This window comes from Curcuma longa, chromosome 11 (assembly GCF_044706935.1).
Source record: "Curcuma longa cultivar G26 ecotype Majalengka, Jawa Barat chromosome 11, ITB_CL_G26_1.1, whole genome shotgun sequence".
Taxonomy (NCBI): domain Eukaryota; kingdom Viridiplantae; phylum Streptophyta; class Magnoliopsida; order Zingiberales; family Zingiberaceae; genus Curcuma; species Curcuma longa.
Window position 1 is genome coordinate 13,997,890 of NC_133871.1, and position 18,062 is coordinate 14,015,951.

Consider the following 18,062-nt stretch of genomic DNA (forward strand, 5'->3'; position numbering starts at 1 on the left):
TTGTTGGTAGTGCCCATCTTGCATGCGTAGATCTTAGTGGATGACAAGGAAATGGCGAAGCTGTTTGATGCTCTTGTGGACAAAGGGAAAGATTGCAGCTTGGCAATGAATTCAGCAGTGGTGGGTTCTCTTGTGCAGTTCCAGAAGAATATCCAGAATTCTTTGGAGGTTCAGTGATCTCGCGAAATCTCAAGAGTGTCAAAGCATGCAGTTGTTTTGCTGCTTCAATGATGATTTGCATTTGGTTTTTTTTTTTTTTAAAAAAAAATCTATTTAGGGACGTTTGAGACAACTGGTGAATAGAGAACATAAAATTGATGCTACAAGGGCTCTGGCACTGTCGAAAAATGAATCAGTAAGTGGCTTGAAGGCCAGCTTTGAGAAGCAGCTTGAGGCCTGGAAAGTGAATCCTTTCTGGGTTGATCAGCCTCCAGAGATCAAGGTGCTATTCTTTCACACACACACACACATATCACTGAGAGGGAAAAGAAAATTGAAAAACGTCAACTAATATGTGCTTATATCCTCTGTATATTCCAATTTGAGTCAGTCCAAATGTGTCACCTTAATTTAATTCTAGGTGGTTAAGTAAGATATATTTATATATTTGCAAAAAAAATTAATTCTAATACCATATCATGAATTTGAAATGATAAAAGTAATCTCACTAGAATATTATAGGAAGTTATGAACTAATCTGTTTTATTAATAAAATACAACAATTAGTCAATATGTTTGTTATATATATTTTTAATCTATCCTACTGGAGTTTGATTTAATTGTGTTTTTAAATATTACGATTTTGTTACCGAAAGTAAACACTTTGCGTGTTGTGGAATATGCCAAGTGTCAATATGTATCATTATGAACGGACTTCAAATCTTGGGCTTTTCATATTCTTGTCTGTTTCTCTTTTTTTTCCTTCTCTATTTTCGTTTTTCTGAAGTATACTGACGTGACAACTGACAAGTTGATGCTTATTCTTTTCTCGCTTTAGTTCCTGGTAGATTTTTATAACATAAAGATAATAATATATTCTATAGGAAAAAACTAAACAAGCTGAGTGATATTTAAACATGAATGCGAACAGTAAGAAATTCATAAATGTGTATGATCATACAAGCCACTATTTTGCAGGTTTCTGTACCTAAAGGATCTCTCTGTAACTTGAATGCTAAATTCAATGTTGGATTGCCCCCAGATGCTTTATTCAATATTTTGACTGACCCAGATAACAAAAGGGTGTTCAAGAACATAAAGGTATGATAAGATAAACAAAAAGGTTAATTATGCTCGATGACATTGTTTTCTTTAAGATGAAAAGTAGAATCTCGTGTGTTTCTATTGACTTCTAAAAGGGTTACGATTGGTATGCTTTTGATTGTGTCAAAACCATTCTGCACTTTGAAGCTAAAGTCCATTCCATTTGTTGTATATAATCATGATTGTGAATCTAGAATAAGACTTTTAAAGCTGATATTTGGCACTCCCTCCCTTTGTAGGAAGTGAGTTCAAGAAAAGTGCTACTCGATGAGGGTTTAAGGCAAGTTGTTGAGGTGGAGCAAGCCGCGATATGGAGGTTTCTTTTGTGGTCCGGGACTATAACAGTCAATCTCATAGTCGACCAAAACCGGAAAGATTATACAGTAAGAAAAGAAAGATCAGATCACGCTTGTTGGAACATTCAGACAATATCTGAGTCAAATATCTTTCGAATTTCTTGATGAAGGTAAAGTTCAAGCAAGGAAAATCTGGATTCATGAAAAGGTTTGAGGGTTGCTGGAAAATAGAACCTCTATTTGTCGACGAGCAGATGTGCAGGCCATACAAGCCAAGAATGTGGAGTGATTACGATTCCTGCACGCAGGGGAAGGGAAGAGTTGGATCCGTAGTGAGCTTAGACCAACTGATCCAGCCATCTCTAATGCCTCCACCACCAATTTCATGGTATCTGAGGGGGATAACTATAAGAACCACTGAGATGCTTGTGAAAGATCTTTTAGCAGAGGCTGCTCGGTTGAGGTGCGCAATGAATAGCGAAGGAGTTAAAAGAAATCTCGAAGGAAGTGTGCACCATAGTATGCTTGATTCAGACGATGGATTTGTTAACATGAAACAGAGATGGCATCTTAGAAGAAAGGAAAATAGAAGAAGAAATATATACAATGCTTTTGTTGCCGTTGGCTCATTAATCCCTTTGGGATCTTCATAATCCCGGAAGCAATTCATGCTTTTGATGTCTCTGCAATTTTTGTTTAATTTTGTATAGTTTTGACAGACTTGAAAATTGAGGATTATGTGTTTGGTTGAATATTAGCACCTAGTCGTACCTACACATTGCTGTGCACTGAAGAAGTTATATAAGAACTTAAAGGAAGACAGAGTCTACATATAATTCAATAATTTCATTACCAAGTAGCTTAATCAATCACATAACATTATCAACTTCAACAGTTACATATATCTTAATGGCAAACCTGAAGCATATATATATATATATATATATATATTACTAAAACCAGAAACATCTGATATTGACATATCTGATCCTATAAGATTCTGCTTTCTGATATCCAGGAAAGAGAAGTTTGCACACTATTTCACATGCATAATGCTTCCTGCTTTCCAGTTTGTGCTCTTATTGCACTAGCTGTTTCAACCTGTCAAAAAGGCAATCCAAAATTATCAATTGGCATTTAGCACTTTAAGGCAGCAAAAAAGTGCTTCGAATTTCATTATAGTAATAATTGCTTTCAGAATCCAACCAAAGGAGTTTGTGAAAGTGACCCTCAAAAGAAGCAGCTTACTGCTGCAGGTATTACATTGAAAGTCTCGTCATTAGCTACTACACATTTATAGGATTTATTATATATATATCAGTTTATTTTGGCGACCATAAATATATAGTTGGAACAAGTCAACCAGATCTATATATAGCTAGTTTGATGAGGGACGATGAAGATAATATATATATAAATATACCTTTGTGGTTGGAAGCATAGTAGTTAGCATAAGGCATTTGGCCTGCCTCAATACGCATGATGTCCTCAATGAGCAGCTCGTAGTGGCGCTTCACTTCGTCGGCTGTCTTCCCGCCCATGGCACGGGCAATCTTGTGCCATCGGTCCGGCGTGTCCCTGTCGTACAGCGCCAATGCCTTCTCGAACATTTTGTTATCCTTTGCGGTCCATGACGAGCTCGACGCCATCATTGATGTTATCTCACAACTAACTAAGAATGATCGATGTTTGGTCTCTAGCTAGCTAATATAAGCGATCAAACTAGCTAGCAATTGCAATGTGTTGCTTGTCAGATGGTATGGCCAATGGCCTCGGCCTCTTCTTATAAGAAGCACAGGAGGCCAGGGAGGAGGGTGAGTGATCAGTGAGTGAGTGGCAAATGTAGGGCTACATTGGAGAATAGAATGCATGCTACATAGAGGTCCACACAAGCCAGATTCCAGAATAATAGATTCTGAAATAGAATCTGACAGACGATAGTTTTAATTTGGGGAGCTGGAGAATCTGTATATACGACCCTCTTGTGTATATTTAATTAGTTTTTTCCCATGCATAATCCAAGTCTTTGTACAAGATATATATATATCTTGTGTACGTACGTCTGCTAATTAGAATCATATATATAGTTTTGATAGAACAAACTTATCATTAGAAACTTGTAATATTATAGCTAGCACACTAAAAATTAAATGGATAACATGTCAATGCACCATATGCCAATTGAATATCGATCGTTCATGTAATTATATTAATCTGAGTTTCAAGTTAGATTTTGCATGCCAAGATGGATCCATTGGTATGGTGCATAAGTCAGCTACTTGTCATATAAACCTCCTCAGAAAAATGTACCTTGTCCATCAACTAGCAAACGGCACTGAGCTTACATATTGCTCTTAAATTTCGACATTTCATCATCATCATATATCCTCCTCATTGAACCATGCATGTTTATTCCCAATATTGGAGATTGTCCACGTGGAGCTTATCCTTCCATGGAACTCTTTGCAGGGCTCCTAAACTTCCACATCTGCAGGATCTGCAGGATGAAGAAAAGAGAGAGAGAGAGAGAGAGAGAGAGAGAGAGAGTTAAAATCAACATCGGAAATCATTTAAAAGGGAACGATATATCAACTTCCGTGGTTAATTGTCAATGTGACAAGATTCGTCGATGTAATTTTCAAGTGGATACGGAGGACCTAAATCTTGTAGTTGGACCATTTTCTATCCCATCCCAGTCAGCTGCAAACTGATTCCAATTCGCCTCTTTCAGCATTGCTTAAGAACTAAGAGGGTTCTTTTGTCAACTTGCTGGTCCATCAAAAAGGCAATATAATTAATTAAACACTATTTAAGATTCTCAACCCCCCTAATTAGAGAAACTTAACGTACGTGAGGATATATTAATTAATTGTTATCAATGCTTTTGTGTGTATGTTCGTGCTTTATGATTGGATGATCAATGTCAAATCACTAATATAATTATGACTCACACTCTTAAGTCTGTAAGCAATTATCATATATATATATGATAGCTAGGCAATTGAAGCAAAAGCAAAAGGAGAGTTTCTTCTCATATATATGGCTTATAGGAAGAAGGCAATTGCCAGGCCTACATACAAAATCTTTACTTGATCGATCTGTGTAAAATCTTAAAAAAATTCTGGTAGCTAGCTAGCTATAGTTTGAGACATGTGGAAGATTAAGATCCATATAGGAAGGAGATATGTAACTACTACTATTTGATCATTAGTAGAGCAAATGATTGTAAAGCAACCTAGGAATCTGGATTAGTGCAATGAGGTACGTACGTGGCTCTATATATAGATACAGATTCCAGCTGACTCTGAGAATCCTTATCATTCCCCGCCGCCCACTATCACAAAGCTAGCAATTAATGGTTAGATTCTCAGTAGCTAGCTAGCTAGCTAGCTAGCTAGGTGGGTTTGTCTAATCTAGCGTGGTCCCTTTTCTAGTGTGATTCAAGATGCTAAGTTGCTAACTGAGTAGTGGACTCAATTTAGCCAGCCAACACAAATTGATTCAGTGTTAGCTAGTGTCTTTGTCTATTTTATGTGGAAAAACAAAAATAAAAGGTCTGACTTCCGGAGTTAATTATCTAAAGATAAGGTTAAAAGCTTGAATTTCATATCACTTTCCGTACTGTTGTAACATATTCATTTATTCACCAAGTAGATACTTGGTGTGAAAGCAACATTAGACTTGTCACATAAGATTTTGGAGTCGATTTCCAAGTATGAAATATCTCATTGGGTTTCTGATCTTTCTTGTGCAAAGGGTCACAGATAATGGTGTGAGATCGTACTAACCATGCATGACCAACAGTAGTTTCTCGATTTACCTCTTCACATATGGTTGTGGAGTCAATCGTGTGAGACCGCTGAGAAAATGAATTCCACCTTTTACTAGAAAGATCGTGCTGAAGGAGCTGTTAAAACGAGGACTTTACTTTTTGCCACGTGAAATCATCGAAATCCTACAATAAATAAATATTTTAAGGTAAAAAAAATGGAATCTAAGAAATGGAAACAAGCCTATGTAATGATTTTACAATGACTTTTTAAAAAAATTAGTAAGTCACTAATTAAATTTTTTTCACCCGATGTTAAATTTACGCCCATTAATTTTAGGAGTGATCAATCTGACCTTATGAAAATTTTTTTATTGACCATTAGAATAAATTAGAAAGTGCTCACAGTGGATGGTTCACCGGCCCAATATTCTTAAGTGGGTGGTTCACCGGCCCAATATTCTTAAATCAACTTCTCATTAAGGGAAAATATTTGTCAATATACTCAAGCTGGAACTCGAATCTTAAATCCTTTGGGAATTGAAGAGGCATCCTACTGCTCCAACATTAATTGCCCGCCCACTAAATCTCTCTTCAATTTTCAACAACATCAATTGGTTTTACTCTTAATTGTTAAATTTGATTATATTTTCTTTAAAATTAAGATATACTTTAGACATTTAAATATTAATCTGTAATTTTTATTTGCTTTTGAAAAAAAAACTTACAAAATCTCTATTAAATTCCAGTTTTCATAGTTTCACTATTAATTGTGTTTTGTTAAAGTTATGAGACAAATTTATTTCTTTAAAAATATAGATTGAATATTATATGGTTCATAATGAATATAGGTTATTTTTTCAACTTTAAAATCAAAAAAATTATATATATATATATATTTGTTTAAAGTTTCTTTAATTTTACCTATTTTAAAAAGTAAAAAGTGTTTTATAATTATACATAAAAAAATATCTTTCGATTTATCCTATAGTTTAAATTGGTTGAGTTTGTCCGTTTTGAGACTAAATTGAGTTTGAAGATTTTTTAATTCATCAGATGGTGGATCGGCCCGTCTTATCACATAATATATTTACGATGAGAAAGCACGTCCCTTCACAGACCAATTTAACAATATTAATCTATTTATTTAAAAATCAAATTTATTATAAATATGAAATAAAAGAGTACACTATAGGAAAAAATAACACTTGCATGAAATTAAAAACAACGTTTAAATTAAACATTTTGAAATATATAAAATATAATTTAGCGACGGAATCAGATTTGATCGCTAAATTTAATAATCGAAATGGGTTCGATCGCAATATAGCGATTGAATTACGGTTCAGTTGTAAAATTTAGCGACCTAATCCGTTTCGGTCGCTAAATTTAGCAACTGAATTACAGTTCGGTGGCTAAATTTTCAACCAATAGACCCTACTCCTTGATGCAGGAAGATATAAAGATTGGATCGTGTGAAATATTATAGAAAATCAATGACAATACATACAGGTTGTGCCTTCCAAGTCACTTGAAGACTTCCGACGTTTTTAATATGAAGCATTTGAGTCCGTGTTCGGAGGATGTTGATTATACTTCTATGAACTCGAGGACGAGTTCTTTTCAACTTGGAGCGATTGATGCAGGAGGATTTGAAGATTTTTATTATTAATTTTGATAATTTTTATTTTTAATAATTTAAAGAAGTTTTTTGTTTAATAATAATTTCGACAATGTCGTTTATTTCTCTATCTCTTATTATTCTTTTGAATAATAAGTTTTAGAAGATTATTTCCAACGTTTGTAATCGAACCAACGGATTCAATATTGCCCCCAGGATAATCGCTATCCCGTGCAACGTCACTTATTCATTTAACATGAGCTTACATTTTTCCCATTTATAATAGCTATGGATGTGTGAATTCTTTTCAAATTGTTGATGGAGATGGTGAGTTTAATCATTCTGAAGTCACACGCTTTATGAATGCAACAAAGATGGATAAATGTGGGCTTAAATATTCAGTTTTCTCTATATTGAGTCCAGAAATGAGTGGTAAATATAGTGACCGAATTATGGTTCGGTCGTAGTATAGTGACTGAATTACTGTTCGGTCATTAAATATAGCAACTGGATCGAGTTCGATCGTTAAATGTAGCGATCGAACCCGGTTCGGTCGTTAAATTTAGCGACTGAATTACAGTTTGATCGCTAAATTTTGAACTAATAGACCCTACTTCTGATCCGTCCCGTCCGAATCTACATTTAACAATTGAATGTATATTTTGGTCGCTAATTTAGTGATAGAATATTATTTCGGTATAAGCGACCGAAATAATATTCCATCCTATTTTACAACCGAACTGATATCAGTCACTAAATAACGATAAAAAATAATTCAATCGTTATTTAACTATCAAATTAGTTAGCATCAGAATCGACTAATTCTGAGATAACTGATCTAGTGTCATATAAATTTCTCATTTACCATCAAAGAAAAAATCTTTTAATTAATTATGATACTTTATTGTTGCATCACTAAGTTAAAAATAAAATAGTTAACCAAAAATTCATGTACACAAATAAAAACAAAACTAACTGTATTAAACAACCAGATGTTCAATTTCACTTTGATTCCTTTTAAATATTCTTCATTTTCTTGGTCTACAAGGAGATTTCTTATATTGATTGGATTAACTAACAACTACTCTCCAACAAGAACCAAAGGAACAACACGTATGAAGAATCTAATTGGTTCACTCCACCGATTGTTTCATTCATCCTTAAGGATGTGATAATCTAATGAAGCATTTTATGTCCCTCATGCTATTGTCAATCTTCTTTCAACATTATTATTTCTTTTTATAGCTAGTATGATTTATTTTCACACTTCATTTGCAAGTATTATTGCACACTACAAAATCCTAAAACACAAATTGGTTTTGTCATATTTTAACATAAGCTTACATTTTTCCCATTTATAATAGCTATGGATGTGTGAGTTCTTTTCAAATTGTTGATGGAGATGGTGAGTTTAATCATTCTGGAGCCACACGCTTTATGAATGCAACAAAGACGGATAAATGTGGACTTAAATATTTTGTTATCTCCATATTGGGTCCAGAAATGAGTGGTAAGTATAGTGACCGAATTATGGTTCGGTCGTAGTAGAGTAACCGAATTACTATTCGGTCATTAAATATAGCAACCGAATTGAGTTCGATCGTTAAATGTAGCGATCAAACCCGATTCGATCGTTAAATTTAACGACTGAATTACAGTTTGGTCATTAAATTTTGAACTGATAGACCCTATACTCCTGATCTATCCCACCCGAATCCACATTTAGCAATTGAATGTATATTTCGGTCGTTAATTTAGTGATAGAATATTATTTCGGTATAAGCGACCGAAATAATATTCCATCCTATTTTACAACCGAACTGATATCAGTCGCTAAATAATGATAAAAAATAATTCAATCGTTATTTAGCTACCGAATTAGTTAGCAACAGAATCGACTAATCCTGAGATAACTGATCTAGTGTCATATAAATTTCCCATTTACCATTAAAGAAAAAAAATCTTCTAATTAATTATGATACTTTATTATTGCATCACTAAGTTAAAAATAAAGTAGTTAACCAAAAATTCATATACACAAAATAAAATGACAAAACTAACTGTATTGAAACAATTAGATGTTCAGTTTCACTTTTGATTCCTTTTAAATATTCTTCATTTTCTTGGTCTACAAGGAGATTTCTTATACTAATTGGATTAACTAACAGCTACTCTCCAACAAGAACCAAAGGAACAACTTGTATGAATAAACCTAATTGTTTCACTCCACCGATTGTTTCATTCATCCTTAAGGATGTGATAATCTAATGAAGCATTTTATGTCACTCATGTTATTGTCAATCTTCTTTCAACATTATTGTTTCTTTTTATAGCTAGTATGATTTATTTTCACACTTCATTTGTAAGTATTATTGCACACTACAAAATCCTAAAACACAAATTGGTTTTGTCATATTTTAATATGAGCTTACATTTTTCCCATTTATAATAGCTATGGATGTGTGAGTTCTTTTCAAATTGTTGATGGAGATGGTGAGTTTAATCATTATGGAGTCACACGCTTTATGAATGCAACAAAGATAGATAAATGTAAACTTAAATATTTACTTATCTCTATATTGGGTCCAGAAATGAGTGGTAAGTATAAAGTTTTCACAAGTTTAATTAGTGTCTTTTATAATTTTGTCCTATTAGTCCATTTTTTTCCTTTTTTTCTTTTAATCAATTTTCTTTTTTTTTTCTTGATTTGTACTTTCTTAACTTAGATAAGGAAGAGTACACTTTTAAATCATTTGTTTGGCGTCAATTTTAAGAATGATTTAGGAGGAAGATAACTTTGCGAATTGATTTTAAAATTTTATTTATCTATGTTTTAACTTTTTATGATAAGTGGATCTCTTTTATTTACCTGGCTGGCTAACAAAGGCATTTGTTTGGCAAAGTCCACCAGCATGGCAACCTTTGCAGTGGTCATGAATTTGCAAAGTATCATTAGAAAAGTAAATGCAGAGGTTTCTATCTAGTTAGTACATTGTTTATATAACTTATTAAGTTATTACTTTTCAATTTTTTGCAATCCTGAGTATTAAATTCATACTATTTGGTACTAATTAATTATATAGGATAATTAGAAAAAAGTTAGGTTGCTAAGAAAAAAATTAAGATCGACGGAGACTATCCTTTTAGTTATTTCAAATTTTAAATATTTATTTTCATGCACCTCTTTTATGTTTACCATTGAGATCCTAAATTTTTTAAATTATGTAGTATGTTCAATCTTTGCTTGATTGACAGTGTAGCCATTTATTTTTCATTTTGTTTCAATTTTCTAATTCTTTTTTAGCTAATGCCAATTTTTTAATCTTGTTCACATGATTCTTATTCTCAAGATGGCAATAGATTCGAAAAGCAAAGTATCATTTTTGCTTTAGCAATTTCAGATATTGTGTTGATAAATATGTGAGTCTGTAGATGTAGGTGTACTATTTCTCTTTAAAATCCTCGAATTCAAAATGTAAATCTAACAACTAACCTTTTGACTAGAATCTCCCTATAACATAGGTGGTCCTATGATATTGAAACAAAAAATGCTAAATATGCTCCTCCTCACCACAATATTTTAGATATTTTGTATTCTTTTATTAATTTATCTTCGTGTAATTATGTAGTATGCTAATTTTTTAAGTATGATTTTTCATTATTTTTTTCAATAATGGCAATGTTGCATTTGTCTAGCCAACGCAAAATCAAAATAACATTGATCTTTGTCGCACGAGATGCAACAAATATAATTAGTTATGTCAATTATAATTTTATTTTTATTACTTCTGTTTATATTTTTGTTGATATCAAATTTAATTTATGTTTAGGTGCCCTTAAAATTTTTTGAGAATATGTTGGCAGTGGATATTCAAAAGGAACATGCTCTTTTCACTATTATAATATCATATGCCTATTTCATTAATATATTCATTGAATTACAGATTTGGGATAGTATAGTCAAACCAACTAATGAAATAAGTTCGCCAACTGATTTTTTTGATGTAAGTCAAAATTGATATTTTTTCTTAGTCATAGCTAACATTTAATATAAAATTAATATTTCATATTTTTTCAGATCGAGATGGTGTCTCTTGAAAGTTTCAAATAGAAAAAAAGTTATTTGAAAAACAGATTTGTAATTTAAATATCAACTAAGCTTGAATGAATTTTATTCAAAGTCATTTATGTATAATTTATATATGTATACAATTGAGAAAGAATAAAGAACTTAGGATAATTTAATTCTTCTAGATTTTAAGATTATATAAAAAATTTAATAGTGACAATACTAACATGTAGTCCTTGAACAAAATTTTATTGCTTTCCTAACTGAGTTGATTGACATTGTAGATTTAAGACTTACAAAGTATTTTCTCTTCAATGTTAAGTTTTATTATAATGTATGATAGGTTGCAAAGTTAAGAATATTTTGTTATTCTATCTTGTTGGGAATCACAAAAGTGTTTATCCAAGTTTAATATTTTTATTGGGAATCACAAAAGTGTTTATTCAAGTTCAATATTTTCAAGTAGTACGCATAAGATTTGGAAGCTTATCATGGATGATAAGCCTCTTAAATTTGATGATTTTAAGGTAATAATTATATCACTTTAATAATTACTTGATCTAGATATAATCATATCTTTGGTGTTTTGTAGTCAATAATCTTTGATGAATATTGTAAAAGAATTGTTGATGAAAAATACTTATCCTTTTGCAATGATAAGGTGAGCTTTGACCCTTGAAATTTTGTTTATTTAGTTTTGATTTTTAAAATATAATTATTAAAAATTAAAAAATTATATCATTTAACTCTAATCAACAATACTGAATATTTATCATTTTTAATTTGTTGTAGGAATGACTCAATATTCAAATGTTAGCTCCAAGTGAATTAATTAAAAAATTTGGATCAAAAGTCTCTAGGATTCTTAAGAAGTATTTTTATGGTTTTTTCCCCTTAAATATATAACCCTACTATTGAAATGTAAAAGTAAAAAAATATAATTCTTATAAAATGCATAATTGTTAAATTTAATTATTATTTTTTTCATGTTGTTGTGATATACAAATTTAAATTAAAAAACTCACAAATAGCGACTGAAATTCTATTTCGGTCTCTAACTTTAGCGATCGATTTTGAATTCGATCGTTAATTTTAACGATCGAATTCTATTTTGATCGCTAAAATTAGCGATCGAAATCTTAGCGATCGAAATAGATTTCGATCGCTAAAAATAACGACCGATTTCGCATTCACTCTTTATTATCAACCATCAAATATTTAATCTATATTACAATAAGAAAAATAATACCATAGAAAACTTGCTTTTCAAACTCTATTTCAAATCTGCTTCAATATCTATTGTCCAAAAAATAAACACTACAAAAATAATAGCGATTAGCAATCACATTTTCAATCCCTAATCGATCGTTAAATCCGATTAACGATCAATAAAAATCGTTAAAAAATTTATCGTAATTTAATTTAGCGATCGAATTTAAAATCGATCGCTAATTATCGACTGAATTCAAATTCAGTCACTAAAATTAGTGATCGAATTCAAAATCGATCGCTAAAATTAACGACCGAATTCAAAATCAGTCACGATGAAGTTGAATGTGGTAGAATTTATATATGTTTGTATTTCATTTTTTGTTTGTTCATTGATATTTCTTAATCTTTTCAGGAAATAATAAAGACTTATATAACTATGACATGCTATATATGCGACGAAGTTGTTACTGAGTTTAAAAATAATTTTGGTAAGGAAATTGAGAAAAAGAATGTATCATATTAATCTCATAATAAGTCCTATTCACTATTCCATTCAAGAGTTTGATAGAAAATGTAAAAGTATACTCTTAAGTTCAAATTTATTTTATTTTTATTACTTCTGTTTAAATTTTTGTTGATATCAAATTTAATTTATGTTCAGGTGCCCTTAAAGTTTTTTGAGAATATGTTGGCAGTGGATATTCAAAAGGTACATGCTCTTTTCACTATTATAATATCATATGTCTATTTAATTAATATATTCATTAAATTATAGATTTGGGATAGTATAGTCAAACCAACTAATGAAACAAGTTCACCAACTGATTTTGTTGATGTAAGTCAAAATCAATATTTTTTCTTAGTCGTCAGAGCTAACATTTAATATAAAATTAATATTTCATACTTTTTCAGATCGAGATGGTGTCTCTTGAAAGTTTCAAATAGGAAAAAGGGTTATTTGAAAAACATATTTGTAATTTAAATATTGACTAAGCTTGAATGAATTTTATTCAAAGTCAATTATGTATAATTTATATATATGTATACAATTGAGAAAGAATAAAGAACTTAGGATAATTTAATTTTTCTATATTTTAAGATTATATAAAAAATTTAATAGTGACAATACTAACATGTAGCCCTTGAACAAAATTTTATTGCTTTTCTAATTGAGTTGATTGACATTGTAGATTTAAGACTTACAAAGTATTTTCTCTTCAATGTTAAATTTTATTATATTGTATGATAGGTTGCAAAGTTAAGAATATTTTGTTATTCTATCGTCTTTTGTTTACTTGTTGGGAATCACAAAAGTGTTTATCTAGGTTCAATATTTTCAAGTAGTACGCATGAGATTTGAAAGCTTATCATGGATGATAAGCCTCTTAAATTTGATGATTTTAAGGTAATAATTATATCACTTTAATAATTACTTCTAGATATAATCATATCTTTGGTGTTTTGGAGGTAATAATCTTTGATGAATATTGTAAAAGAATTGTTGATGAAAAATACCTATCCTTTTGCAACGATAAAGTGAGCTTTGACGACCCTTGAAAATTTGTTTATTTTGTTTTAATTTTTAAAATATAATTATTAAAAATTAAAAAATTATATCATTTAACTCTAATCAACAATACTGAATATTTATCATTTTTAATTTGTTGTAGGAATGGCTCAATATTCAAATGTTAGCTCCAAATGAATTAATTAAAAATTTTGGATCAAAAGTCTCTAGGATTCTTAAGAAGTATCTCACTCAGTATGGTTTTTTCCCCTTAAATATATAACCCCAATATTGAAATGTAAAAGTAAAAAATATAATTCTTATAAAATGCATAATTGTTAAATTTAATTATTTTTTTTTTCATGTAGTTGTGATATACAAATTTAAATTCAAAAAAATTCACAAATAGCGACTGAAATTCTATTTCGGTCGCTAATTTTAGCGATCGATTTTGAATTCGATCGTTAATTTTAACGATCGAATTCTATTTCGGTCGCTAAAATTAACGACCGAAATAGATTTTGATCGCTAAAAATAGCGACCAATTTCACATTCACTATTTATTATCAACCATCAAATATTTAATCTATATTACAATAAGAAAAATAATACTATAGAAAATCTGCTTTTCAAACTCTATTTCAAATCTGCTTCAATATCTATTGTCAAAAAAAAACACTACAAAAATAATCATAATTAGCAACCGAATTTTCGATCGCTAATCGATCGTTAAATCCGATTAACGATCGATTAGCGATCAATAAAAAAAATCGTTAAAAAATTCATCGTAATTCAATTTAACAATCGAATTTAAAATCGATCACTAATTATCAACTGAATTCAAATTCAGTTGCTAAAATTAGTGACCGAATTCAAAATCGATCGCTAAAATTAACGATCGAACTCAAAATCGGTTGCGACAAAGTTGAATGTGGTAGAATTTATATATGTTTGTATTTCATTTTTTGTTTGTTCATTGATATTTCTTAATCTTTTCAGGAAATAATAAAGACTTATATAACTATGGCACGCTATATACGCGACGAAGTTGTTACTGAGTTTAAAAATAATTTTGGTAAGGAAATTGAGAAAAAGAATGAAGAATAATATCCTATTAATCTCATAATGAGTTCTATTCACTATTCCATACAAGAGTTTGATAGAAAATGTAAAAGTATACTCTCTAAGTTCAAATTTATTTAATCTTTAAAGGTGAACTTCAAAGGTATCTTTTGATATAAATTGTAATTTTATTATCTTGTTTGAATTGTAGATGTTGCCATTGAAGAAGTAAAGTTCGACCCTTCAATAGTTCATGATGAACCTTTTAGCTCTATTCGCAATCATGTTGCTTTAGTTTGTAATGGAAAAGAGGTATGTAAATTTGAAAATTATAATGTTTATGTTTCATAGTTTACGGAGTTATAATCTTTTATGTTAAGAGTTGTATAATAATATTTTTAATTAATAATTTTAACAAATCATTAAATATTTTAGGTTAGAAATCATCATAACAATGCAGAATATCCTCCACCACAATTTCATGTGGTAGAATATTGATATCTCTTGATAGAATAATATAAACATACAAATAAAATCGAATAATTTAATGTGGTTGGTTCAACATAAGTCTATAACCGTAAGAGAATTAAAAATTATAGAATTTGAGCATATTAAAAGTACAATGAAAGTTGAATAAGTTAATTATTACACTTCAAGAGACCTTTTAATATTCGTTTGAATTCTCTAGAGAAAAATCCAAAAACTTCACTTATAGCTCTCCTTGAATTCTAGAAAATTTTTTATGAATAAGATTATTTTCTTTCTACAAAATTTTTGATCTCCTACAACTGATTAATAAATCATCCTATGGTGGTTTAGGTTTCAGAATACTCAATTGATGAGAAATTTACCTCTCTAGTTGTTATCATATAAAATTATAATGATAATCTTTAAAAAGAAAAAAATTACAATAAAGCTTATTTACACTTGGGTAATATCTAAATATATTGAGTTCATTATGTTGTCAAACTAGCATAGCAAACATCATTAATATTTGCTTATTTCAACAAAATCAACAATTTTAATTTTCCACAAACCAAGATAAGTTAAGGATCGCATCTAATTTTTTCAAAATAATATACTTTTATTTTTCATCCGCTAATCATTATAGAATAAATTTAATCATAAAGCACCTCAAATTTTACATTTCTTTTTTCAAAATGTCTCTTAGAATTTTTAGATGGTCAAAAAGATTTTAGTGTTTCAAACTCTTATCATTTTTCCTCCTAAACATCAACACAAGTGATATGTGTGACACATACACTTCATCCCTATCATGTAACTATTTCATTAACAGTGTATACAATTAAGGAGTGAAACTCCAAGAGTTTAAAAACATTGCAGAGTAATTTGATAATTTTTGAGACTTTAGAGGTAATTTTGAAAAAGAAGATAAAATCAAAATAAATTTTTTTCAAATTTATTAAGTCACCCATTGTTTTTTTTTTGTTGGTAGTGATTTATTATTTGTAGTACCTGTTTACATCCAATTTCATGTTTCAGAAATCATATGGACATGCCAACTTTTATTCAAAGGTGATGGCTGCTATTTTTGACAATAAAATTGCAGAGACTTCTTCTAGTGATCAAACCATTCGTTGGCTCGGTAAGGTCATCTTGCAAAGCAAATTAAATTACATGCATATCTGATATGCACTAATTTAAAAATCACATATCTGATTTTGACAGAGGAAGAATATTCAAACTCAATCGCTGACAGAGAATAGCTTCTCCTGATCTCCTGATTTCTCTACTATATTCCTCTCTAGCATTGTCAATCTATCACTACAACTTTTTAGCACTAATTTTGGTCAACTTACGGTTTTGTTTGATTGCTAAATTTTTGTCATGAAGTCAAGAAACTTAGAAATTTATGATGATTAAAATGAAACAGCGGTTATAACTCTAATTATGATGCATGTTTGGGTATCAAAGTCTGGTGTTTTACAAGTTTCCCCTATGAACCTTATTCTTGGATGAAATATGTGAAAATTTTACTTTTTATTATTCTAATGCATTGGTGGCTCAATTTAAACTAAATATGTAGTTGAATGTGAAAATGTTATCACTAGTTAGCTAGTTCTCTGTGTTCTGCGTTATGTCTATGCTCAGAATCTTAGTCTTAGAATTAAGATATAAATGTATTTTGCCAAATTTTATTAATTAGCTAGGCTTGGGTTGGAGATTTTTCAACCGGTCAAATTGGTGGGTCAGCCCGCCCACGTCCTGTCATATGATGGATTTTTAATGGGTTGATCTATCTCGTCATGGGTTAGCTTGCTTGACAGCTCTACCACCACTGTCACCCTGCAACGCTGAAGAGACATCACGTCGAAGAGGAGATTGGATAGAAATCGAGGAGATTTAGAAATTTTTAGAGTTCCATAGGGAAAGAAAACACGAGCGACAATGCTATTTTAGATAATCTTAGCAATCGAACATTAATGTCCGATCACTAAAAACCCAATTCAATCGTTAAAGATAGCGATTGAATCAAATTTGGATATATTTTTAGTGATCGAACCGTAATTCGATCGCTATATTGCGACCGAACTAGGTTCGATTGTTAAATTTAATGATCAAATTATGGTTCGGTCGTAATATAGCGACCGAATTATGGTTCGATCGTAGTATTAGTGACCTAATTACGGTTCAATCATTAAATATAGCGACTGAATCGAGTTCGATAGTTAAATGTAGCAACCGAACCCGGTTTAGTCGCTAAATTAGATTGAATTACAGTTCAATCACTAAATTTTCAATTGATAAACCTTGCTCCTTATCTGTCCTCCTTGAATTCACATTTAACAATCGAATGTATATTTCGATCGCTACTTTAACGATGGAATATTATTTCGGTCGCTATATTAGCTACCAAAATAATATTTGTCCTATTTTACGACCGAACTGATAACAGTTGTTAAATAACGATCAAAAATATTTCAATCGTTATTTAGCAACCGAATTATAATATCAATTGCAAAATTAACTATCGATATAAATTTGATCACTAAATTTATCATTATTTATGGTTATTTTTTATAGTGTCCATTTAGTGATATCTATTGTTTAAGTAATCACTTGCCTCCTAAAACATCGGGCTTAGCGTATGCTAGCTGTTTCAAATCTAATCCATCTTAAGAATTTGTTGTTAGCATACATCTTCCATTGCAACATATTCATTTATTTACCAAGTAGATACTTTGTGTGAAAGCAACAATCAGACTTGTCACATAAGATTTTGGAGTCAATTTTTCGAGCAC

The 18,062-nt window shown here is 30.5% G+C and overlaps 1 protein-coding gene across 1 annotated transcript; it reads left to right on the forward strand.

Moving 5' to 3' along the window:
• Nucleotides 1–33: 33 nt before the first annotated feature.
• LOC141837175 (uncharacterized) lies at nt 34–2,212 on the forward strand (the record flags this gene model as incomplete). Its single annotated transcript, XM_074724623.1, has 5 exons — nt 34–168; nt 278–442; nt 1,138–1,260; nt 1,503–1,646; nt 1,730–2,212. Coding segments are annotated over 5 exons (1,050 nt in total), but the record flags the coding sequence as incomplete, so codon positions are not given.
• Between the last annotated feature and the right edge of the window lie 15,850 nt (nt 2,213–18,062).